We start from the raw sequence: 27389 nt of genomic DNA, 5'->3' as shown, positions 1-27389 counted from the left end.
TTTTCTTTGAAGATATTTTGCTTCTTATGTAAGAAGCTTCTCAGAGCTGAAGAAGAGCTGCCTCAATTTTTTTCTAGAGAAAAACTGAACTTTCTTTGTGGTTATTTTCCCCTTTGTTTTAGTCTCTTCCAACGCCAGTATACATGAAATGTCCCCTTTCCATTTTAGATCCTATCTCATCATTGCCAACTATGGGCTTTTAATTATTATGGTTATCCATCTCTTATTTTTTATAGCTGCCCTGTCTATCAGAACCTGGACAGTATGTTTTAGGATATGGTTCATTCTCTAGCTTTTTTCTTCTTATTGCCCCCATTCCTCTGATAAGGAAACCTTCCTCATTGAGCTGGAACTTTTGCACTGCAGTTTTTCTTCGGATGTTATAAAGATCTGCCAGTTGTCGTAGTTCTTCTGGTAACTCCATAGAAGATATCTGATTAACATAGGAACACAAACAGATGAGAGCAACACTTCATTATAATTATTTCTTTGAAGTGTTATGTTTTATCAATGAATGAGGTAAATATGAAGAATACAGTACTTTGCACTGAATGCAGAAGTTCCCTCGTTACTTTAAGGAATGTTTAAAATATTTTCTATGTTTGAGGAGATTTTACCAGGGCTGTGCAAGGTATTTGACAAAGGTAATTGGCAAAGCTTGTTTAAAGCCCTATTTTCAAAACATTAAATCAGCTCTGTTCTTTGAAAAAACTTCACACATGATTATTGACATGTGTTTGGCCACAAACAGCCAGGCTTTCCATCCCAGCATTAAAATGAGGTTTGCATGGATACACATGTATAAGCAAAGCTCAAAGCTGCAGCTGCTTGCAGACTACCTGTTTTGAATCCTTTGTACACACTTGAGTATTTACTGCATATTTTCAATATGAAATTCACCAATATTCCCAAAAACATTAAGCCACTGATCATTAGATACATTAAAATATCACTTGTGCTTGTATGTACTCTGAAAGCTTATGCACTGGAGACAATTCCTTGTGTGTCCATTCACACTTGGCCAATAAAGAATTCTATTCTATTCTAAAAACAGGAGTTCCTGTTCCAATACTACTATTATTTTGATATGAGGTGAACACTTACTTGTTAGTACTTCCAATTTTATTTGATATTTAAATATTAACATTATTTGGCATCCATTTTTAATTGATTTAACCTACTATTACATTTTATTTAATATTAATGAACTTTCTCTTTTGCTAATGCCCTAAAAAGTAAGATATGTACTAAAAAGTTTTGTAACTACTATTCTTTAAAACAGAATAACAGCAAAGGTTGTTTTTTTTTAAAAAAGCTTCACTAATGCAGGATTCAGTGCCAATAAGGTATTTTAGTAGTTAGTAGTGCTAATAGCATTAATAAATTAGATGATCCTACCCAACTGAGATTGAACTTACCTTGATGCTCCCCAGGGGATCTGCAGATCCTTGCCGAAATGCATTCAAGTAACTATCTGCTAATGTTGTTAAATCAGACATAATTTCATCAAACAGCAGCAAACGGAGACGGAGGAGATACACTGTTTCCAGGGCCAATACATTCAACAATACAGGTGGAAGGGGTCTCACAAACCAGACCTCAGGATCTTCCTATATGAAAAAATATAAAACAGTATTTTTTCGGTATTCCTCAAAATCGACTTTGTTAATAGAATTGCAGGTACAGTCTAACAGAAAATTTCATTTGAAAGGGCTACTAAATATTTCGCACATAAATTCTACCTTGTTATCTGCAACATCTAGCTCTATAGCAAATTGAAAGAAAAATCATGGATTAGTATTTAGGATAAATATTAAGTGTATGCTATTTTCAACATAATTTCTATTACAACCTGAAGAAGGTATAAAATAGGTAACAGGCTTCAAGGAGATCTGATTTCCTTCAACTCACACCATGATGCCATCAGAAGCATTTTTACCTCCATTGCTCGCTCTTTGCTTTCCAAAAAAGAAACACATTTGTCAGGCAGCCTCAAATATCGCATTAAACACTCTTGTAAGGTGCTGATCCTGTGTGGAAGGTAGCCACCTGTTTCCATTGAGAACCGTAATACATCAGCAACCTATGGGAGAAAAAGTGAGAGGATCAATCAGTCACTTCTATAGTTCACAAAAAGAAACCTGAATATAGATTATTCTTCTGTCATTATCATTTTAATATTAACCCAACAAATAGCTTTTGTAGATTTAAGAATATTTTTCAGCAAATCAGTGATATGTTATTAGGAAATAGAAAGGCAATAAAATAAATATCTTGACTGAGAAACTTAAGTTGTATGGAATGTTTTATGCATTATGAAGGACAGATACATTTCAGCCAAAATATTACTTTATGGAGTAGCATATTAAGCTACTTCCCTTCAAACCTGGTTACATACAAGAGTATTTGACAAGCTACCTGTGTATCAAAGACATTGGAGAGCACAATTCCATATTGGTGAAAAAGACAATCTGAGAGCCAGCGACAATCATGGATAACCTAAGAAATATGAAAAAGAAGCAAGATCATTTTGATCAAGGAATATAATAAAAGTAACACATTTTCTGGCTTTTTAAAAAACATGATTTTATGTTACCTCTCTATATGTTATTGGATAATTGTTTTACATAGATACATACTTTCAAAATATTCTGGTCCTCCAGTATCATTTGTAATCCATTCTTGAACACTTGAGCTCCCAAAATAAAAACATCAAATAAGAAAACCTGATGTTTTGTTGCAACCTATAATAAATACATACAGAAAATAACAAAATTATGGATTTACTGTAATTCAAATATTAATACTAGAATATAGTTAGAGTATCAATATTTTTGACTTATCTTAATTCTAAAGACGTCAAGTGGCAATATTTTTGTTTATTTAAATTGATGCATCTGATATGGATTGATTCTAACTAACACCTTCCATAATAAAGCAAATTACAACCCAAACATCTCTCTATAGAAATTGAGAATTCTATGAAGGGCATCAGATATAAAAACAGCAAAATATAAAACAGCAAAAACGAGGAATTACACTGAAAGGCAAAGATATATATTTATTCTTAGACTATATTGGCTAATAAGAGAGCTATCATATTTTTTTACATTTACATTCCAAACTGTAAGGCATATTGTGTATTCTTACTTGTACCCAAGAAAGTTTTCCATGCCGGCACAAATGTACACCCTCTGCTGCTATACTACATACCCTTTGATTTTTGATGTGCATCATCTAATAAGGAAACAAAAAATATAGCAAGATATGGAAGACATGTAAAACAACAGGAAACTAGTTTTTGAATACAAAGTTAAACTGCATAATTAAATGTAGGAAGATTAAAAAAGATTGGATAAGCACAGTGTGTGACAATGTCATCTACATACCAGATCCATACTTTGGGTTATAAGTCTGGGAGTGCTATAGATTCTAGACAGGTACATAGATAACATTCATGAAAACCAGCTAGTAGTCAGAAGACATGATCAAAACCCCTTCATTTCACAACATATGGTCAGACAATCATAATTTCAACTGGGAAACTGTGAGCATCCTAGACCAAACCTACTCAAAAAATGCTAGAGAATTCCTGAAAGCCTGGCACCCTGGACAAATTACCCATCAACAGGCACGTAGAGATAAATAACATCTACAACCCACTCAAAAGAGACAACCAAAAAGAAAAAAGAAGACCAAAACACCTCTTCACCAGCAATCAATACCCAGATGAGAGATTTACATTAGACCAACAGTCAAGAAGTAAACAATATCCCCAAGGAACCACCGAATCAGCTAACAGTAAACAACAGCCTAATCAAGAAACCGTCTAGACCACTCCCATCAACACTGACAAGGCAAGCCATTAATATATAAAATTAGGGCAAATTCCACTCCCTTCTAGCACTGATAATGTTATCTAGTTTGATAATAAAATGTCTCCAAGAAAACAACCAAGCTGAAAGAGCACACAGGTCCTCATATACTATAAGCATTTAAAAAATGTGCCATAAATAGTGCCCAGGGACATCTTGTATCAGCTGGGTTTATTCTTAACTTAGCTCCACAAATATGACAACCTTTTGGAGGTGAGGGGTTAGGTGGGGAAGAAAACTTTGATCCACTGAAGGATTCTTCTGCTGGAAATGGAGAAGCTGCAATATAGGGAAGTTCAATACAGATTTTGCCACTCAAGTGTGACTGACCAAAGGACAGTTGCATACCAAGCTCCAGATCAGGGCATTACTAGTATCTTAATGTAGAACTCAAGAGTGCAACTACTCTTCAATTTGCCTTGCCTGGATATAAAGCTACACTTTCCACTTTAAAGCCATAAAGAGGGGTGGTGACTATAGAGCAGACCATGCTTTAGCTGAGATGATACTCTGAAGTTAGGAATTCAGCTGCTTCTTAGCCTGCCCTGCCCAGAAACCGAACTGTTTCTTGTCAGGCAATGATATATAGTGCCTGATTAAACTGGCAAGCTGCGCCCTATTTCTGGCAGTCACTTCCTTCCTATGTGTACACTGAATGAGAAATTTCCTATTCTCTATGCTGCTAGCAAGATGGCAGCTCCTTTTTCCTCCCTCCTCGTCTCCATCAGATCTTAATTTTAGATCTCTGAAGGCACACTTCAGTTTTCTCTTGGTCTGCAACAAGACAAATCTACCAAAGCATTTTACGAAAAAGAAATCAAAATTTCTATCCCAATACAATTTTCTGAGTAAGTGGATTATATGAATTTTGGACCCTGATTAGGTGATCTGGAAGAGAGAGAGAGGACTGTAATAATTTGGTTACCATATTTAGGCTCAAATATGATTCAAAACCATAAACAACCATGTTTCTCCATTAATTATAGTGGAAAACTTTAAATTGGAATTGGCTTTTTTCATGTGTGATTTTTTTAATGTAAGAAATTTACATATAAAAGGGCTTCACTATTGCAGCCCTTGAACAAATCCTCTTGAGGTATTTGGGATTATTCAAGTTTAAGCCCCCTGGGATATAGCAAAATAATAAAAACACCCTTGAGAAGAAGCAACTACTTACAGCAGAACCAAATGTCTTCTGGAATTGATTAATAACAATATATTCTATGTCTTCCCCGCTATCTTCATCTGTAATAAAATTAAAACAACCTCTGAAAGTGTTAACTTTACCTGTAATCACTATATAATCTCCTAAAGTACTTTCCAAATATATATGAAGTTTCTTCCTTTACAAAGATAGATAAACTAAGATTAATAAATCAAACCAATCGAGATAAAGCTGGTTTACATAGTAAAGGCGCTTTTTGAAAGCATCCTCCCTTAAGATGCCTCCAAGACCAAATTATTCAATTGGATTTCTGATAAGCGATATTTTGCTAGCCGCTTAACAAGATAAAGAATCCAAAGAATCCCTCAAGTTGAACCTCATTCTTAATATTGATTTGTTTTATTCCAACAGTTGAATATTGTGCTAGCGTGTGGCTTAACATCACCTACCCCCCCAAATGGTTGATGTCGAATTCTACCAGACAATGTGTATCATCTCTGGCATGCTGCATTCCACTCCTGTGCACTAGTTACCAATACTTAGCAATATCATACCGGCCCTGCATTAGAAGACAACAAGCTCTCCTTTGGCTCTGGTCAAAGATGCTGAACAAGGCCCTCCTTATTCACCAGGACAACGCAAAGTTATGAGGCCACTGCCATTTCCCCATATTAGTTTTGTATATAATTTAGTGGATTGTGTGGTATATATTTACTTCACTTTTGTCATGTTCTCATCATATGCTAAATAAATAAATAACTCCTAATATACAGTTTTTGTACACGAAAATTCCATTTGGCTCTATTATTCAATCCATGTATCTATGAACGATTTTAATAAATATATGTTTTGTTATTTGAACTATTATGGTTGGTTGTACAGGAACATGCCCTATTTTTCTCTTCAGTTACAAATGGAGTCCTATGCTTATAAACAGCATTAAAATATATATTTGCTTTTTCCATGTTTTTAAAAAATACTATTTTAGGTTCTAATCCTATACTTAATACTGTATACTTAATAGCATACAGTAGAAGCCAGGGTAGTTGAAAATCAATGTCCACTTTTGCTCGGATATATTTTATGCTAATATGAAATTAATATTTGAGGTGTGTATTTATATATTCAATTTATATAGTTGCCCATCTCACATTCATGACTCTAAGAAGTTTACAATTAAAACATAAACATTACCAAACAAAAAAACCCCATACAAACAATAAAAACATATATACTACTAAAACACTGTTTGTTTGCAATCTTCAATAAGCCCAAACTGGGCATCATTGTGCAGAAATCTGAATCCAGGTAACTCAGATCCACTAATTTACAGAATGCATACAAAATCTGGGACTCAAGCCCATTAACTTATACAATATGTACAAAATCCAGGGCTTATTACTTCCATGTAATTAAAATTTCAAGCATCTTCAAACCAAGTCTGAGGTCATTGTGATCATGATTTTTGATGATCCCTGCCAGCCTTCCCAGAAACAAAATCAATGGGGAAGCCAGAAGTCACCCCATGGTAGTATGTTGTGGGCAGGATTTCCAGGGGAGAGGAGGTACATTACAGAGGAATAAGCAGCAATTCAATTCAGACAGTTTGTATGAGACCAAGTAGATGAGGATAGTCCCTCCCTAACAGTTATCAGAGGTTATGCTTGATTTAGAAAGTAGGGTGCTTCAGTTTTGCATGTTTCTATTTACAGGTGTGGAACAGTAAAGAAAACTAAAGTAAGGAAGAGTCAACGCTCTTTGTTTTGGGGGGGTGACACTTCTCTTCCCATTGATTTTGTGCCCACTCTTTGTCATTTTACTTCTTTATTTGGGTAAGAAATATTTCTGAAAGGATAACCCAATAGATCACGGATTGTCTAGTTAAGAATGCAAAGTCTTAGAGGAAGTCACCAGAAGAAGATAGATACTCAAGAACAATATAGCCATTTTATGAGCTCCGCACCACTCTCTGATCCCTGGGATCATAAGACAAAACAGGTTTTCTGGCTCTCCTGGAATAATCATCAACCTGACTTTGATAGGAATGCTGTTCCATAGACAGGGTGCAGTAGCAGAAAGGCCTACCTCCTGGGTCTCAGCAGATGACAGAACCTTCAACAAGCCTCTTCTGCTCACCTGACTGGCTAGAGAGATATCACTGGGGAGAAGTGATTCCTCAAATAACCTGGCTTCATGCCATGTTAGTTCAAGAGCCCAAGATAAGCAAAGAACCACTTCTGTTTCCGCCATCAAAATCCACCCTATGATAAAGCTTACAATAAAGCATGCCTTAGCAAAGGTATTAGTTCTATGTTATAATATTCAGACATTCCAAATATGGGAGATCAATTCACATAGTGTATTCTCTCTAACAAAATAAGACAGTATGACCTCATGCTGTTTTTCTGCTGCAGCCCCTATGTTACAAACAGCTTCCATCCTGAGGTCAGTTCAGCAACAGTCCCAATAGCCTTCTAGAAGCTAGTAAAAATGGAGTTTTTCAGCGAGTATTTGAGGAATGATACATATGTATTATCAGCATTGAGATAGTATTGTATTATTAAGGTAATGCTGTTTTAGTTTAAATATTGCTTTATTATTGTAAACTTCTGGGAATCCGAGCACATTATTGCAGCATATGTATCTATGTAAATATATGCATATGCGTAAATAAATCAGGTATTTCAAAAAATGGAAAACCCAATATGCCTTTTAGAAATATGTGAATGCAATGTATGTCTGTTGAAGAAAAAGGAAGTTGAACTTCAAAAGATCATGAAAGATCATATTTATAATATGACTAGGAAAAAAGAGCGCAAATATGTGCCAATTAGATGCTGTACCTCCATTTTTCTGCTTTTTCTAGTTTTGGTGAATTTTTTCTAGGCATAATAAACCTAAAGTAAAAGTAAAGACTTCCCTGAGTCGAAATCAACATTTGGTGGCTATATACTCTTTTCAATGGGGTGTTTTCGGTGGAAATTCAAAAATGGTTTACTCTTCCCTTTTTCCGCTTCCCCATCGGCCCTGTAGCCTTGGGATTTCCATGTGCTCTTTCATCAAATGAGACCAGGTTTAAGCCAACCTATTTGTGAGGACCAAGTCAGATTCAAAGAGTCTTAGACTTCATCGGCCTTTTACCATAATAGTTCACAAACATCAATTGTTTCTTCAACTGAAAATCAACCAGGTCTCACTCTGGTCCATAGCAGCACTTAGGGAAATAAAAAGAGATATAAGATTTTAACGTAGGAACCAACTGGGGAAAAAAAAAGAGGGTGCCAAATGGCTGTAGGCTTATAGTTATCCATTGCTAGCTTTCTTTTCCAATATCTACTTTTCTAATATTTGTAATACAATTAGCTAATCAAACAGCTGTGTCCTTGAATCTCCACCCACAAGTTCTTAAGTAATGGTTGGAATAAAACCTGATAGTAAGTTTTTTCCAAGATCAGCCAGGGTTGATTAGATGTTGCTACCTGTTGAGACATTTTAGTCCATTTAAAACTTAATACAACTGTTTCTTCCTGACAAATGTGAGGAAAACTTGCTTTTTGTTATATAGAGGTTTGCCGCCAAATTTCAGTAATATTTATTTATTTATTGAATTTATATTGCTGCCTATTCGCCCATGGCGACTCAAGGCAGCTTACAGAATATAAAACCACATTTAAAACAATAAAAACTAACAAACAGAATCAAATAAATTAATATAGTACAATATAACAAAATCACTTCCCAACTCCCACCCCACACCCTGGCGACAGCAGATCACACGAGCCATTTAATGGGCTCCATTCCACTCTGGGTTCCCCAGGCCCGCTGGCAGATCCAAGTCTTCAGTGCTTTCCAGAAGAATATTAGAATGGGGGCTGTTCTAATCTCTGGGGAAATGTTATACTAGAGAGAGGGAGCCACCATGGAGAAGGCCCTTGTTCTGGGTCCCACCAGATGTATCTCCTTGGGGATGGGACCTGCAACATTCCCTGCCTCCCCACTCTGATGGGTCGGGTAGATGTAACCATCAAGAGATGGTCCCTCTTAGATGGTCCCAAGTCATGAAGGGCTTTAAAGATGACAACCAGCACCTTGAACTGTACCCAGAAGCAAATCAGCAACCAATGCATCTCCACAGAGAGGTGATATATTTGTACACTGGGGTCTGCACCAAACCATGCATTTTGCACCAGCTGGAGCTTCCAGATGCTCTTAAAGGGCAGGCCCATGTAGAGCACATTGCAATATGTGCTCTTGGATGGTTCTAGAGGTATCTAAACACTAAGATGATAGTAGAAGTGGTATCAACAATCTCTTCAGTGAACTATGATAATGTCCTCAGACAAATGCTGCCATTACATATTTGTACCTCTATATTAGCATGCCATTGTCATCACACACATTTTATCATTTGCCACAGTGGTGGTATTCAGCAGGTTCTGACCAGTTCTGGAGAACCGGTAGCAGAAATTTTGAGTAGTTCAGAGAACCAGCAAATACCACCTCTGACTGGAGATTTTACAGTATCCTTCCCCTGTCACACCCACCTCAAGCCATGCCCACAGAACCGTTAGTAAAAATATTTGAATCCCACCACTGGTTTGCCACCCCATTCCGTGGATGTTCATGCATTGTGAAGGACATAAATGACTTACAAATTAAGTACTGAAGTGAATGTTTGATAATTATCAGAAAACTTATACTTAACATTACCCAAACAGAGTTGCTGGCTCACTGGGGAAACAAGATTAGCTTTATGGATGCTTTGATCCAGCAGTGATCCTTGGCTGATTTCAGACAACTTAGTAAGTGGAGATTCCCTGTAGAAGATATTATTTGAATTTGTTTAATAAAAGTAAAATTGTTGACAGGATGCTGGTTACACTTTAGCTTACCCAAACAAAACTGTTTTATATACAGTTATGAAGTTTTTTTTGTCAAATATGCTTTTGGCTACAGATGCTAACTGTTCTTTAAATCTTGCTTTATCAGCTAGTTACTCAAATATCATTCAAAAGAAAAAAAAGGGTTTCAGCTTTAGCTGAATGCATTACCAAAGGCAAGTTCAATCATAAAGATTATGATAAGAAAGAACTTTAATGCATCAAATAAGGCAGCCACTGAGGCATGGCTAGTGGGTAATGGAGCAGATCTAATTCTGATCTAAATACAGTTAGATCTAAGGAATTCAATCTCAGTACGTGTATAGACTTTGTCCCAAAGACAAAGGAATGTGAAATAAATGCCCCACAATTTTCTTATTTATATTTTACAAAATTTAAAAAAAGATAAAATTTGGGAAGTAAATGGCACTTTCAATGCAACCATCATTTGAAAAATTCCCCCTCCTTCTCTGGAACAGCACTGCTTCCAATGTTAGATTGGCTCCCATCCTCTTGTGTTTTTTTTAGAAAGCTACTAAAGACTTGTATCAACTGTTGCCTCATTTTCATCCAAGTAAGACAATATTTAGCTTATCACAAATAATTTCATCATCATAAGTAATTTCATATCTGTAAGAATTGGTTTACAAAATAATTATCCATCGTTCTTGGGTTGACCTTCCTGGGCACTGAGGGTTAATATGTAATTATCCCAAATATTCCTATAGAAGTTACAATATAGGAGTTCACAATGAACTGCTTTTATCAGATCAGTGTGGATGGATAAACTTCATTATAGGTAGTCCTTGAATTACATCCACATTTGGGATCAGAATTTCCATTGCTAAACAAGGCAGTTGCTAAGTGAACTGCACCTGACTATACAACCTTTTTTGCCACTGTTGTTAAGTAAATCACTGCAATTGTTAAGGAAATCATGCAGTCATTAAACAAATCTTCCCAGACTTTGCATGTCAGAAGCTGGCTAGGAAGGCCATAAATGGCAATCACAATTGCAAGTGTTGTAAATATGTGCCAACTGCCTGAATTTTGATCAAGTGACCTTGGGAATGCTGCGATAGTCCTAAAATGATGACTGTTCATTAGCTATTGTAATTTCAAACAGTTGCTAAATGAACAGTGATTAGTCGAGGACTACTTATTATAAGGTTTTATAGTACTATCCTGCAAAGCGAAGACCTTCTTGTTATGCCTTGATTTCTGTTGTTCTTCCTTGGTGGGAGCTACCAGTAAACAACAGCCTAATCAAGGAACCACCAAGAACACTCCCACCAACGCTGACAGGGTAAGCCACTAGTATATAAGAAGGGAGCAAATGCTACTCCTCTCTAGCACTGATGATGTTACTGAGCTGGGTAATGAAATGTCTGCAAGAAAACAACAAAGCTGAGAGAGCACCAAGGACCCCACAGTAAAATGGGAGTCTTCATCCAACACTTGTGGATTCAATAATGATTGAGCAAAACATGACTTAGCCCAATGTCTGAGTCTAGAGGCAGAATCTCTACTTCAGCTAATTTCATTATAATTTATTATTTCTGACAAGGACATGGAGGAGATGAGATCTAAAATAGGACACTAGGAAATTGTCTGACTTCTTAGCCAATAATTTACATAATTTTGGAGTAAGGACCTTGAAAGCAGAACAATATGCACAGTCATCCTTATCTTATTGATATTAAAGTAAAATAGGTTCATGACAAATACATATTTATACCGGTAGTATGATGGTATATAACAGCATTACTTTGGCCGGAAATAATGGTGTAGAACTTGAACACTAATTTGGAGAAGGCTATATTATGTATTATAGCTACACATACTATATATACTGTATATACACATGCACATAATTAAATAATAGTGGGCAGCCTTAATTTCTTTATGTTCCTGGTCCACTTGGGTTTGATACATCACTAGTATACAAATAAGACTTTCCACTGAGAATAGCTTTTTCTAATACCCAGGATCTCAGTAATTTCTCATAACGAAAACCTCATGTGTACCTGGATTCAGTAGGAGTGAAATTTCTTTCTGCAGCAGGTTGTTCTAGGTCATCGAGCAATTCCACTGAAACATAGATCAACAGTTCCTATTAAAGATTTAAAGTTCAACCAGGAACTGTACTTAATAACCAGATGAGATAAGTTAAAAGTGAATACCGACACAGTAAACCTGCCAGGATTAGAGCATGATAGAATATAGTTTTAATCAAATAGCAACAAGCTGTGAAATGTGCATGTTACATACCACAACAGGATTACATAATTTTGCATGCAAGCTTTATGCAAATAGAATATAGGCTGCAATGATTTATTCTAAATTAACTCTCCTAAAACCATTTTGGCTTTGTTCTCAAAGAAGCTCATATTACACCGTTCATATATTTGCAATAGCAGCTTGTTGTTTAAGATCTTCTTAAATATGGCAAGTTCAGAAGAGTACCTTGGAACTTTTCAAGGTTTTGAGATAAATTAGAAATAGCAGGGAGGGAAGAGAACAAGCAGGCATGATTCAGAAATACTACGTGCAGATAATTTACAATTTTCAGAGCACTTTCATGCAGCTTATATATTCAAATAATATACAGTTCCAAATATTTTTCCAAATAAACTGGCTTTCCTTTTATTAGCACAGATACCAGTAGATTAAAAATGTGAAGAAAAAACTCCCAGTGACTTCTAGCTCAATTTAGGACAGGGGTCTCCAACCTTGGCTGGGGAATTCTGGGAGTTGGGAATTCTGGGAATACTGGAAGTCCTCCAGTATTAAAGTAGCCAAGGTTGGAGACCCCTGATTTAAGACACTTCTCACTACTACTATTATGATCCATAATTAGAACATGGAACATAGAACACCAGGATTGGAAGGGACCTTCAGGCGCTTGGCAACTGACTCATATTTATGACAGTTGCAGTATCCCGGGGTCATGGGATCACCTTTTGCCACCTTCTGACAAGCAAAGTCAATGAAGAAGCCAGATTCACTTTACAACTGCAATGTTTTGCTTAACAACCATGGTGAGAAAAGTTATAAAATGGGGTGAAACTCACCTAACAACTCCTTTGCTTAGCAACAGAAATGTGGGGCTCAATTATAGTTGCAAGTGGAGGACTGCCTACAATGCAGTTAATTGTGAAAAGAGCACCAACCACTTAGGTTTTCAATACTGGTTGGGAATGCTGATACAAAATCCTCATATGAAAATGCCCTTAGCATGCATTGTATTAGACCTAATTGCTTTGTTTGATAGGTTAGCTTTCAAATCTCGGAACATTCTGCTTTAAAGGAAATGAAGATTAACTGGGTCTCAATAAACTTTAGAAATAATGTGTGTAAAATATCGGAATTTACCCAACAGACCTTACTATAGACTTACAAAGCATTTTGTGAAGACTGAATGATTGTATCTATAGATTCCAATGGATCCAAAATATTTTATATGTAATTGATTTATAAATAGAAACCAATTCAATAAAATCAAAGCAATAGAATTGTAATATTTCTTGATAACTAGTTTTATAGTAATTCATTTCACCGTTGTTTTCTAAGGCTTAAGATAAAATCAAAGATCTAATGAAAATATATTCAAAAATATATTTAAAACATCTTTCATACTTCAGTCAGTATCAAAGAATATATGGTCAGCTGAAAATCTGAGATTAAAAAAATACTCCAAACTAATATGAAGTCGTGAAAATATCAGTTAACATTATATCAAATATTTTCTGAATGTATTTATAAAATATTCTCACCATTAACAATTTCATAGCCAAAGAACCTCTTTATTCCAGGTACATTTCTGCCATTTTCCAAATTCTTAACTGAAAGAAACAAACAGAATAAGCATTATAAAGTGTTCTTGCTTGAACTCAAAAGAGTCATTAAACTATATGTTCCATTAGTAACCCCCCAAAACAAAAAAATAATTTACCCAAAAGGATAGGAAAACTTCAATCTAAAAAAAATCCTTATAGCGTAAAAACAAAACTAAATACGTAGCTAACTTTAGAAACCGATACAACACCTTATGCCAACAGATAAAGGCAGAATGCACCAATCACTACTGCAAGCAAGAGGAAAATCTTCTATGCACAAAATCCACCCGTGCCTTCTATAACTTTGTAAACACCAAACTTAAAGACTCAAAAACCATCCCACCCCTAAAAGGACCTAATGGGAAAGACTATAGCGATGAAGCTGTTAAGGCAAACCTCTTCAACACGTTCTTCAGTTCAGTCTTTGTACACAGTAATGGCTCATGTCCCACATTTCCTAATCATACGACAACTAACTGCAGTGATTTACAAATTGACTTTACTGAAAATAACATAGAAAATGCACTACATCACCTAAAACCATCCTTATCTATTGGCCCTGATGGCTTATGTGTATACTTCTTAAAAAAGCTCTCCACTACCATAGCAGAACCCCTAAGCATAATATATGAGATATCATTCAGAACCAGCTCCTTACCAAGCCTATGGTCTTTAGCAACGGTCATCCCTATCTTCAAAAAAGGTGACCCCTGCCTGGTTGAAAACTACAGACCAATTTCATTGTGTTGTGTCACATGCAACATGGACAATGGAATCAATTATTAATCAATGCATAACCTTCCACCTAGAGTCAAACAACTTACTCTTCAATAAACAATTCATTTCAGAAAGAAACTGTCCTGCAATTTGCAACTTCTACACTGCAAAAACATATGGACTACACTACTTGACCAGGGCAAACCAATAGATGTAATTTACATAAGACTTCTGCAAAGCCTTTGACATGGCAAACTGCTGTTTTGTATGTGACAAACTACTATTAAAATTAAATACTTACGGCATTTCCAGATCCCTTCACAAGCAGATTACTGCCTTCCTGTCAAACAGGCAACAAATAGTAAAAATAGGAAATGCCCTATCAAAAACCCTGCACCAGTTAACAGTGGTGTCCCCCAAGGGAGCGTTCTAGGACCCACACTCTTTACACTCTATATAAATGACCTTTGTGATCACTTTATATGCAACTGCATCCTCTTCACTGATAATGTAAAACTATTCAACACCACCAACAATGCTACCATCCTTCAATACAACCTTGATTATGTGTCTGAATGGTCTAACAGTTGGCAAGTCCAAATCTTGACCAACACATGTTCTGTCCTACACATTGGTAAAAAAAATCAATACACCAAATACAAGCTAGGCGGATACAACCTTGTTGATGACCCTCATTCTCAAGGACTTGGAGTTCTCATATTGAATGACCTAAGCGCCAAAGCTCACTGCAACAGTATTGCCAAAAAGGCTTTAAGAGTTGTAAGTCTAATTTTATGAAGCTTCTCCTCTGGTAATACTGATTTGCACACTAGGGCATTCAAAACCTTTGCTAGACCAATACTTGAATACAGCTCTGCTGTCTGAAATCCACACTGTATATCAGACATAAATACAACTGATCGAGTCCAGAAGTATTTTACCAGAAGAGTACTACATTCCTCTGTTCACAACAGAATACCCTATACCACCAGACTTGCGATTCTAGGCTTAGAAAACCTTGAATTAAACTGGCTAAGATTGGACTTAAGCATAGTACATAAAATCATATATTACAATGTCTTATCAGTTAATGAATATTTCAGCTTTAAACACAACAACACAAGAGCACACAACAGATATAAACTTAATGTAAACCACTCCAAACTTGATTGCAGGAAGTATGGTTTCAGCAACAGAGTGATCAATGTCTGTAACTCACTACCTGATTCTGTTGTCACCTGCTCAAACCCCTACTCCTTTACCCTCAAACTAACCTCTATTGACCTCACCCCATTCCTAAGTGGTCTGTAAGGGGCGTGCATAAGCACACAATCATGCCTACCATCCCTGTCCTATTGTCCCCAATGATTAGTTCCTATTTCTTATATTTAAACTTATATTTATTCTTATTTCTATTATATTGTAAGCATTTGACAAAATAAATAAATAAAAATAAAAAATTATTATGTTTAGATAAACTAAAAGTTCAGTTTAATACTAAAATTTAGAACCAATTCTAAATTGGTTAGAATAAACCAATTCTAAGAAGAATAAAATATCTTTGAATACTGTAATATAATGTATTAGGAGGCGAGAATATTCAGAAATAGTTATTTCCTCTTTAAATACTAATAGTTATAATTTATTCAGAAATAGTAAGTTCCCTCCCATGAACTTCTATTCTTTAATTAATTAAATATACACTAATGTTACTTTTGATAAAGCTGTCTTCTTCGCTAGCAATCTTTTACACATCAAGTCTAAAATATTATACATATTATAAAAATACATTATAAAAATACATTACAAAGGCTTTGGAATCAATATGCAGAAAAGGATAACTAAAATTATTATGAGGCTACAATGTACTTTTCAGCTTAGAGCAAAGGCTTGTATGGGTGAGACAAAGGTGAAGAAAATGAGGTCAAAGACAAGTTTTTCTCTCTCTTTCAACTGATGAAATAGAGGGTCATCCATTGAAATTAAATATGAAGAGATTCGAGATCAGGGCTGTCAAACTTGCAGTCTGCAGCTCAGATGCATCACAAGCTGGCCATGTCCACACTCAGTTTAGCAAAGGGGGTGGGGGGAATTGTGATATGTCACGTGATGCTGCCGTGACAATGTGAGTTTGACACCTCTGTTCTAGATCAATAGGTAGTAGCACATCTTCATGCAAAGCATGGTTAATCCAAATAATTCACTGCATCTCATATGACAATGATCACCAATTTAAATTGCTTTTAAAGAAGGGTTTAATAATTCAAGAAATATTCCCAAAGTGATCCAATTGGTTACTTTATAATATTAGTAGGTTCTTTGGCTTGATTCTGCAGGGTGAGTATATGTGTTTAGCTTTTATCGTGTTAAAAGTATAGTAATGACTAATTTGAACTCCACTCTTAATATTTTTAAGTTCTTTATACCACTTGCAGTCTCTCTGCAATTTAAAATATTGATAGATTAATCCAGAAATACATGTAGAAAACTGCAGAAATACTGCCTTGACTTGAATGTTGGTCCGTTGTATTTACCCTTGCTGTCCCAGAATCAGTGGTATTTAATGAGCTTGAAGCTTCAGAAGAGCAGGCTGCAATTTGCACACCAAATAAAGTATTCCCACTTATATGCATCAAATCAAGTTATCTGAAGGACCACCTTCTTCCATATAAATAGTCTTCATTTATTAGGGTTTACGCTGGAAGGAATCTTCTTTGCCTCTGAGATAGATGACTACTAATAAAATAGCTTCTGGCCCTAAAACTATAAAACGTTGCTGAATTTTATTTTCAAGCACATGATTTAATTATTATATTGATGGTGAAAAAAAACCAGTCTGTTATTTCAAGCTCACTATTTATGTATACGTTACTTTTCTGTAGAAACCTCAAAATAGTTAAGCATAAAATAATTGTAAATAAAGCCAAAAAGCCTAAAAGGCAGATAAAATACAAACATTAAAATAAGGTTTATTTAAAAAACATTTCAAAATGTATTTAATATAATTATAGAATTTTCTTTTAACCTGAAAATTGAGACTTGTTAGGTTTTGTATATTTATTTTATGCATGTTTTAAAATACATACACTGAATGTTCAGCTATAAAGTAGAGTATACATTAAAAAATTACTTGAACTCACTAACATTTTCACTGTTAAAGCAACACAATCTTATTTAAAAAAATCAAGTTTTTATAGCACTTCTCTTTTCCAGCAAACTAAATCCTGTCATTAAAAAAAAGCTTAAGCTGGTACACAAAGTGCAGCAGTAGGAGCTTTTAATACATATATTATACGTAATGACTCATTCCTATCAAGGTGTGAAGTTAGTACTTTGGAATTTATCAATAGATGCTATTATTGAGTAATTTAGATGACACAGATATTAGCCTCTCTCAGCTATTTAAAATCTAAGGGTATTTGGTTTCTTAGGTTCTGTTGAAATTCAGTCTTACACATACATAATAATGACTTATTTACTTACTCCTGCACAAGATACATATTGACTAAGGATTAATATGTGAAATATAGAAAGAAATCTCAAGCCACTTGCACTCCAATATGCCACTAATAAATTTATCATAGTGAGTTATAAAAGTGTAACTTGAAAGTAACTGTATTTTAAATAATGAAATGAATTCTAATATGAAGTATTAATGAGCATTAAGGAGTTATTTGAATGTAATCAGGTTGATTACACTCAGATGCAGGCAGGAAATTTCAATGGACCCAGAGGAGTAATTATTGCTAATGTGTTAACATCAATGGAGATGAATTATAATGATGGAATGTTGCTAATATAAAGAAATTTGTATTGCTGAATTAGTGACAATACCAGGAGACAGTAATAACACAAACTATTTAGCACTGTCAAATTTCTAGAAGTTCATGAAACATATCTTGGTTGATCCTGGATGGGTTCTGCTATAAAAGATTAACAAGGATAAATTTTTAGCTTGGTGGTGTTTAAGATTGTTCAATATTTTAAGTTTAACTCTCGTTAGGAAGAATAAGCTTGATCATAATTTATACGATTCTTTTGCTGATCATCCTATATCAAATGTTCATAAAAATTACAGCAAACAAATTATTAGGAAAAGAGAGGAATGCTGCTTTGCTACTATATCTGCCAAGAACTCACACCACAAGAGCTTCGAGCACTGGAGTTATTCATTTCCTTCTCAAATTTCAGGTCTCTAGAAGTTGGAATTCAGTCCAGCATTTTTGACTTTCATAGCCCTTCCAGATTTGAACTTTTAAACACATTTTAGAGAAAAATGCTTGGAGCTTGATCTCTAAGGAAATAACATTAAATCAAATGTTCTGAAAGACACTAATGTGACACTGAATTTAAAAATAGCAGTAATACCTCTGTTTAGAAAGATACACTGATTGGAATCCACATGTTGCAATATCCCCCGGAATGTGCCACATTTCAATGTGATGTGTAAAGCTTTCCCCAAAACACGATGAAGAAAGTGGTAATCAGAGCTAGGATCCATTATGGATTTTTTCCTCCAAGGAGTTGGGCATTCAGTCTAAATTTTTAAAAAAAGATAAATCTTTTGTTATTTATAGAAGTACATAAAATATGCTAAGGAAATTATAAAATTAAACCTATTCTCCAACCAGTGATACATAATCCATTTTAATTCCTAAGAAATAAATGATATTGTCTGACTTCCTCTAATTAATCACAAGCCCACATAATTAAACAATCATAGAAATGCAGACTAATAAGTGACCTGTAGAATGATCTTGCATATGAAATTATAAAAAATAAGTCATCAATGAATGATACAATTGAAGTTAAAAATCTACATCCATATAATAATGATTATAGATCCGGGACAACTGGGAAAAAAAACCCTATTTGATTTAAGAAAAGCCAATGTCTTCAATTTTTAAGAAAAATTATGAGTTCATGGACATGTGCTTTGCCTGAGCTATAAACAAACCCATATGCAGCTGTTCAATTTATAACTGCAATTGGGACTGGAAATCTAATTGTCTTGACTTGTAACCATAACAATTTACAATTGGATTTCCAATCTCAAATTATTTACCACTGTTTAAAAGACTATTTAAATGTTAAGAAACAACATACAGTAGTATATCAGCAATCTTCTTCGAATTAGGTGTTGATAGCTGTTTAATAATTATTTTATGCCTCACCAGCAAGCATAATTTCAATTGACAGAGCCTTCTCTGCCACTGTTTCTGCCTATGGAATATCTTGCCCCTGGAGGTGAAGTTTGCCTCACTGTTTTGACCTTCTGGAAGAACATGAAGACCGGGCTCTGCTAATTGGCATAGAAAATGAAGAGTGGCACGCAACCCGGGTGGGGTGGGGTAGTTGGTGGCTTGAGAGCATTCCTTCTGCCTTTTAACTCATCTTTGTAACTCAGTTTTTGTTTTTCACTGTTTTAATTTTGCTTTTAATTCCGTCTTTTTGAAATGATTTTATGGTTTGCATTTGTAAACTGCCAAGAGTCACCTGGATTATAAAACGAGCAGTGCTTAAATTTCATAAATAAGCGTGCAATACAGTAAAAATAACAGAGACATGTAGTGAGACAGAAAAAGAGAAATAGAGTGATTAGTCTGTAAAGATGCTGTGGTTTATACATTAATCTACTCTCTCTTACTGGGTAGAGAACTATGAACACATGGACTAAGTCCAGTTCACTGCCCAATTTCATTTATTCATAAATATTTCTTTTATGTTGATATGCCAAGGAGTAAACCAGCCCTGACAGTGCCAAATAGCTTCTGGCAGTGTTGCCTTATTGTTGGCTCTCAATATGAACAAAGAAGGCAGCAGAATCCTCCTCTTCCTTCTCAGTGAACATCTACCTGTTCACTTCCCTACTGTTTTGCTTGTCTTCATTTTTCACTATTCTGTGAATCAAAAGCAAACTTAATAGATATTGTTACTCTAGACTATTTATATGCTGTAATATGGTGTACTGCATATAATATGGTCTACTGCATACATATTATACATATACATACACACACACACACACATATATATTATACATTAAGATATTGTACTGTGCACACATATACTACACACAAGCACCGTAATATACTATATAAGAAACACACACACAAACTACTCTATTTTCTTTATAGACCATACATACTGTTATTCTACTCTATACTGCTTATTCAGGGAAACAAAATATGGCTGTTTCTCATATCTATATAAGCTAAAATGAAGATCAGGCATTCATCACCCCTACAGCTGAAGAAATGGTGAAGAGATTGTCATGTAATGTCTCTTTCATTTGTTGCTGAAGGTACCAATTCTATTATTTATACTGCCCCTGTCCTCTTGGTTCCAGAAAAGCCCTTGTGTTCTTCCTCTGGTATATTGTTTCTTTCTCTTCAGAATTTCCTATATGGCAATCAGCTGCTTCATAGCTTTCTTTTCAAATTTAACACCAAATATTACAAACTGAGAATATGAATTTATATTTTCAAAAAAATCACTATTATTATATATTTAAATTCCACAGACATGGGATTTAAGAAGCAGCAGAGCAGCACAACTTTCAAACTTACATTAGGCCAAAGCACTTAGGAAGACTCAAGTCTAAAGTTGATAAATATACCGTAAGTGAGTATGAGTTGCTTTTACAATTGTGTTTAGTTTTCTTTGTAAGATCATGGTGCTTTAAAGTTCCAAATAAAGGACAACATATAAAAGTTATTATACATTTTGCCTTTCTTGGGCAATCTGTAATTATATAATTTAATGTTGTTTAGTAAAACATGTTTTCCCCTTCATTTAAAGCTACCAATAACGTATCAAAAAGATAAAGAGGTAAAATTATTGGAACTATGTTATAATAGAAAATTTGAGTATACCTTTACAATGAAGAGATTAATCATCTACAGAAATTCAGACTGTCTCCCCACTTAATAGAATTAAACATTTCGGCACTGTTCTCTCATCTAACTCCATTACCATGATAGGCAGCATCATGATTATCTCTGAATTTTGTAACACAATTAAATCTCTCCCCTAGACTTTAAAATTTACATATAAATGCAGAGCATCTAATTCAACCAGTGTAGCTAGTTTCTTGATCCCTCAGGCAGGCTTGAAAGATAGTTAACTTTATGGATGGCCTATTTTTTTTTGGAAAGGTTTGCCATTCCATTTAAACCAGTTCTGTAAATAATGAGAAACCATCTTTCAAAACAAGTAGTTGTTCATTTTCCAGTGTTTTCTTTTGACTTAAAAACCTGGTCAATTTATATGGTAGTTTTTTTGAACACAGCTACCACTCTGAAACTAGAAAATAAAAAATTAAAGACACAAAAAACACAAAATATAGGTCTTTACACAGTAAAGCTGAACTACAAAGTACAAATCTCATCTGGACTCAATTTACTATACACACACAAACTATCTATCTATCTATCTATCTATCTATCTATCTATCTATCTATCTATCTATCTATCTATCTATCATGCAAAACGTAATCACCGAATGGTAGTTACACCGGTTGAATCCAACTCCTGATATAAATTATCTAAGAACTTAATAAAAAATAGGTATGGGTCCTAAATTCTAATACTCATTCCACAGAACCTACAGTTCTGTCTTTCTAATAGTGGAGAATATATGTAACACAAGTTTAAACTGTTAGGTTCTTGATGTTTTTCGAGTTTCGCTGTTTTCCCATAGATGTTTCATTACCAAGCTACTGTAGGTAACATCATTAGGACATGGGGAAATAATCTTGCTGGTTGCTTATACTGTATATAGTAGTTTGTTTGTTTTTTAGACAAATTTTATTAATTTCTTTTACACAAACAAACAAAACATAGGATGTAGTAACATAAAGTATCCTTTCTAAAAAAACAAATAAAACATCTTATTGTCACATTTCTATACAAACACAATTTAAAATGTATATTCATCTTATCTGTTCAACTTCATATCTTTTCCCAACTTCTCTTTATTATTCCCTTTCCTTCTATTTAATTGTATTTCTTTTGCCTTAAATTATATATATTCATTATATATAGTTTCATTAGTTCTCTTCCAACATCCTTTCAAACATAGACAAACATTACACAAAACATAAATACATAAAACTTCTTTTTGGAAAGCGGCTTACTTCAGGTTCAATCTTTTTGCACAGACATAAATCAAATTCATGCTCACTTAATATACTATTTCATATCTTATTTAACATTCTATATTTTCTATATATTTTCTCTCTTCTATTCACTCTTTTAATTCTAATTTATTTATTTCATCTCAAATTAAATAATTATACTTGCATCTTTTGTCCATTCTCTTTCAATCATCTATTTATCCTTTCTTTCTAATACAATATTTCTCCTGTAAACATTGGTTGAAGTATGACAACTTTTTATCTTTCCCCTAAATTTAACACTTAAAGTAATACATATTTTCCATACTGATTCTGCTTCGTACATTCTAAGTACTACCTTTCAAAATAATAAAACAAATAATATTAAATTTAATAAGTAGTAATAAAACCCCAAAAAAGGAACATTGAGTTTATAATATAATAAGAACAATGTTTCATAAGAAATTAAATTGTTATTAAATCTTAAACATTTTCATAGCTTCCCTTTAATGCATTATTAACTCATGTAATATTTTAATTTTCTAACTCAATTTTAAATACTAATATCTACAATACAATCTTACGTACTTTTGCAGAATCATTTTTATAAAATTATATCTTACCCCTTATCTCTGAAAAAAAAAACTGTTTTTTAACATCTTGTTTAAAACCTTCATGACTTCTTTCCTTTTTCCCTTCCTTTCTTATCAATTCTAGCTTTTTGACCCCCCCTCAAGCTTCACTCTCTTAGTCTTCCCTCTCTGTTGTATTTCTCTTTTCTGTTGCTTTCTGACATCATATCGATTTTTCATCTTATTTTTCTTTTTCTTGGTTGCTTTTTTAAGTCCTGAATTCACCATTTCCTTGCCCCCCTTTCACTTTTCTTCCTCCACTAAGAGTACTTGTCCATTAAAGATGGCTTCTTCCTCTTCATCCCAGCCTTCCTGTCGTTGTTGTATTTCTTGATAGGTAGGAATCGCCATTTCTAAAAAGTAGAAAATAGATCCAGAAGAGCCCTTGCCTTCTTGTTCCTCTTCTTTCAATTTTTGAAATTCTATTTGTAATTCTTCAAAAGATAATGCCATTTTTTAAAAAACAACCCAAATGTCTTTAATCTTTCAAGAAGTAGTTCACAAAAATCCCAAAGTCACAAAGCAGACCAAATCAAAACAAACAGTTTCATTTAGCACTTTCTTCTTTCTATATTTTCTCTTCCTAGGGTAGAACTGAAATACACAGTTCCAAAGTAGTCTTCTAGAAGTCGTAATATCTTTTATTTCTGATCTTATAAACTGAAAGCAGTCTCCTTCAGTACAATCTTAAAATAAGTCTTTACCTCTTCCCTTCCACTTATAGCAAATAAAAAGAATTTTAGGTTTTTAGTTCCAATGTCCAGAAATCCTTTATCCCCTTGGCTTTAAATTTCAAGTTAGATTACCTTCTATGCCCAAGCAGGTTTTCCAGATTGCCATCTGCTGTTTCTGTGGGAAGGGAGGGTGAAAGAAAATAACTTTCCCTTTCCAGTTTTGTTTCGCTGCTTTTACAGTCTTCTTTGGGAGACAATGTATCCTTCAAACGATTAGATTCCAGGGTGTTTAGAAGTTTCTTGTTATCCCAGTTCAGCCAGAACTTTCACTTTCTCCTATTTCCTCCTGCACGAATCTTACCCGGCTGCAGGCTTCTTTGTGGCGACCATTGCTGACCGCTGCTCCACCACCTTGGGAAAAAGGGGTTTTGCTGGCTGAGTAGGGGGTTTGCGATACTCCCAAACGCCAATTCGGATCCCCTCTCTCTTTGGCTGCCTCTACGGGGCAACCATATCCCCCAGATCCATCAGGATCGGAGGCACCTCGGCAGCGAGTGCTGCAGGAATCGCGGAGGATTGCGAATTCCTGCCGCCGCCGAAGCCTTGCAAAACTGCCATACTGTATATAGTAGTTTATCAGCAAACCTTACTTTCCCATGCTCTGATGTTACCTAACTTGCTAAAAAAATCTGCAAGAAAACAACCTAATTTAGAGAATACCAAGAACCCAACAGTTTATGGTGTTCATTCAAAATCTTTCTTTTCAGAGATTCACATCCTCAACACTTAAAAGCTACAGAGTTGAGTTGATCTTTTCAACTCATTCTCATACACACACACTACACTGAAATATCACTTTGGTTTTAGCATGTAGTTCATAAAACAGGATTTATTGCTTACCATCTTCAGAACTCAGTTACTTGTAGTATATTCCACAAATCACTTAAGACTTAATGTAATATACAAACCTTGCCATACATTCATATCATCTAGCAACAGCCCAAGGAAAACAGATGTTTTGATTTTCTTTATTGCTATCTTATTCATTTTCCCTCCTAAATGATGTGGGTTTCATTTTTGATCACATTTGTTCTACTTTTCCTACCCATTATGGTAAATTGTCTTCAACCCAGCCTGTCTCCTTAGTGCTTCCAAATACTTAAGCCACACAAACCTCTACCAGTTTTCCTGCTACCAGGCCAGAGCTCAAACTAAAATACTCTACCAGATGAATGAATGTAGTCTGCCCACATTCTGCTTCAAAAGGAAAAAAAAAATGGCACAGGTAGTCCTTGATTTATGGCCACAATTGAACCCAGAATTTCTGTTGCTAAGCAAGAGACTTAAGTCAGTTTTGCCCCATTATACAACCTATCTAAACCACAGTTGTTAAGTTGAGTCACTGCAGTTGTTAAGTTAATAACACGGTTGAGTGATTTTGGTTTCCCCACTGACTTTGGTCATAAAAGATGATTGCATGACACTGTGACACTACAGCCATCATAAATATGAGTCGGTTGTCAAGATCATGATAGGGATGCCGCAACAATCGAAAGTGTGAAAAATGGCCATAAGTTATGTTTTTCAGTGCTGTTGTAATGTCGAGCGGTCATTAAACAAACTGTTGCAAGTTGAGAACTACCTGTGCTAAAAGGCACTTCTAAGAAATACTGCTGGGGCCAAATGACATCATTGTAGTAAATATGTGTCAACTCCCCACAGTTTGCTTGGAAAAAATTCCAAAATCTTCACCTTTTTCCTAAGACTAAGAGAGAAAGGCTGGCCCAGCTGATGCCTGTAGAAAGTTCCCCCTCCCCCTCCTAGAATGAAATATTTTGAGGAATATTAAAAAGGCAGAATATATTTCCCTAAATGAGAAATGGAGAAACATGTGTTTCTTAAAAGACAGAAAGCAGACTCAATCTCTCTCCCCCCCAGCAGATTTTTGTGCCCATTGAGAAAGATTGGGCCAGCAAAAGACCTTCAGCTCCAGGGTGAAGGGATTAAGACATGGCCCTTCAAGGCATAATAGGACCATTTAGCAGAAGACACAGAGCCCATTGCATTGCAATCTTCTAAGGACATTACATCACCCAGCAAGTTTCAACCAAACCTGGGAGATCAGACAACCTCCGCTATGACCCCTGCATAGCTCCATGGGTGTCTGACAGCAGCCGAGACAAGTTATTGCACAGGAACAGGAAGCTCAAGTTCAAAGCCCAGGAGAAGGTATAAATAGCCCTCACTCGCAACTCCACGTGGTCAGCTAGCCAGAACCATGTGCTTGGTGGTTCTGCTTCATCAATCAAACCATCTTTCCAAACCAGCCTCCACGTTTCCAGGGCTTTTTCCCCCCGGCTTGGAACAGAACCAGATGAATATTTCTTCCAACATGTCTTAAGTACTACACCCAGCTGGCTCTCAATAAAGACTGCCAAAGACCCATATTTATTTTTTGAATTCTCCCTACCACTTCTGTATGCCTTTCTAAATTAAACACACTAATCTGATGTTGGCATTTCAGGGGCCAACATATTGCCTATTGCATATTGCCTATTCCCATCTTCTATTATGTTTGCGACTGCTACGATTACAGTCACCTTTCAGCGTTAAGTGCTCAGTGACCTAACCTAGTCAAAATAGTAACAGCTTCTATTTCCTCTACATAGGAGCTAAGACTTTTCTAACATTCTTCTGGAAACTGGTTTGAAAGAGCTGCTTCTCACTCAGATGAATCTAGAAAGACTTGGGGGTGGGGTGAAGCACTGGTTATCAAGACAAGTATAGCCACTCCTTATTAAAACTGAAAGAATTTCCCCTTAAATACATAAGGATTAGGAAATCCTTTGTAGGAAAACTGTTAGCCTGCTTTTTTGGGGGGAAAGCAAGTTCTAGGACATAAATGACACCACCATTTATGATTTTTTTCTTCTTCACGCCCAAGACTCCTCCATCCATTAATCAGATCTCAAGCCATTGTGGAGACAATGTGGATATATGTGGACAAGCCACAGCTCTCAGGATTTCTGCATCTCAGCGGTTGAGATACACTGCATTTGCGGGCAGCAAATGTAAAGCAGGCAACCATAAAAATGCTTTAAGGCCCCCCAAATACAATCCTCACGATACTAGACGCTGTACTGTAAGGAGGAGGGAACAGTAATAAAAAAAACAACAGCAACCGCATGTCACCACGTTAGGAGCCAAGGAAAACCCCCAATATAATCGTTCAAACGGGTCAAAGCCAATTTGACCTCAGCTAACACATGAGGGAAGTATAACCGGCGCTGTGCTCCGCATTCCGTAGTTTTCGGGGACAAGGGTGAGAGAATCGCCCGCGCGATGACGCCAGAAGGGAGATGGAAGGTGCGAGACTTGCTAACAACGGCCCGAAACGCCACCGTCCGTCTCCCTCTGCGCAGAAGCAACGATAGAGGGGCGGGGCGGGGTGGCAAGGGGGCGGGGCAGCTCAGGATGATAAAGAGGAGCG

At 35.5% G+C, this 27389-nt stretch overlaps 1 protein-coding gene across 8 annotated transcripts; it reads right to left on the bottom strand.

The window, feature by feature from the left end:
- Positions 1–82: 82 nt before the first annotated feature.
- Positions 83–27319, bottom strand: EXD1 (exonuclease 3'-5' domain containing 1). 8 transcript variants are annotated; one of them, XM_087921799.1, is made up of 12 exons: positions 27154–27319; positions 18845–19013; positions 13697–13765; positions 11948–12011; positions 9751–9857; positions 5053–5120; positions 3151–3237; positions 2640–2744; positions 2419–2499; positions 1940–2083; positions 1419–1610; positions 83–433 (listed from the first exon to the last, which is right to left on the bottom strand). In XM_087921799.1, exons 2-12 carry the CDS (start codon positions 18975–18977, stop codon positions 224–226), a joined length of 1260 nt encoding a protein of 419 aa, XP_087777925.1. In that variant the 5' UTR covers positions 18978–19013; positions 27154–27319; the 3' UTR covers positions 83–223. The 8 variants fall into 8 exon arrangements, with proteins under 8 accessions (XP_087777925.1, XP_087777928.1, XP_087777922.1 ...); XM_087921802.1 differs by having other exon boundaries at positions 3214–3237; positions 27154–27313; XM_087921796.1 differs by having other exon boundaries at positions 27164–27305.
- Between the last annotated feature and the right edge of the window lie 70 nt (positions 27320–27389).

Source organism: Pseudonaja textilis, chromosome 1, assembly GCF_049901715.1.
Source record: "Pseudonaja textilis isolate UNSWEBS1 chromosome 1, rPseTex1.2, whole genome shotgun sequence".
In the NCBI taxonomy this organism is placed as follows: domain Eukaryota; kingdom Metazoa; phylum Chordata; class Lepidosauria; order Squamata; family Elapidae; genus Pseudonaja; species Pseudonaja textilis.
Note: the sequence above shows the minus strand (reverse complement) of the source record. Positions and strands in the feature narration are given on the sequence as shown.

Bases quoted from the DNA above. Each gene is read 5' to 3' on its own strand.
- EXD1 (XM_087921796.1), bottom strand. From the start codon at position 27,199: ATGCGGAGCACAGCGCCGGTTATACTTCCCTCATGT. The intron at 3,238-5,052 runs GTAAGTAGTTGC...TTTCCTTATTAG, and splicing joins AGAAGACATTTGGTTCTGCT to ATGATGCACATCAAAAATCA. The intron at 1,611-1,939 runs GTAAAAATGCTT...TTTTTCATATAG, and splicing joins GCAAAGAGCGAGCAATGGAG to GAAGATCCTGAGGTCTGGTT.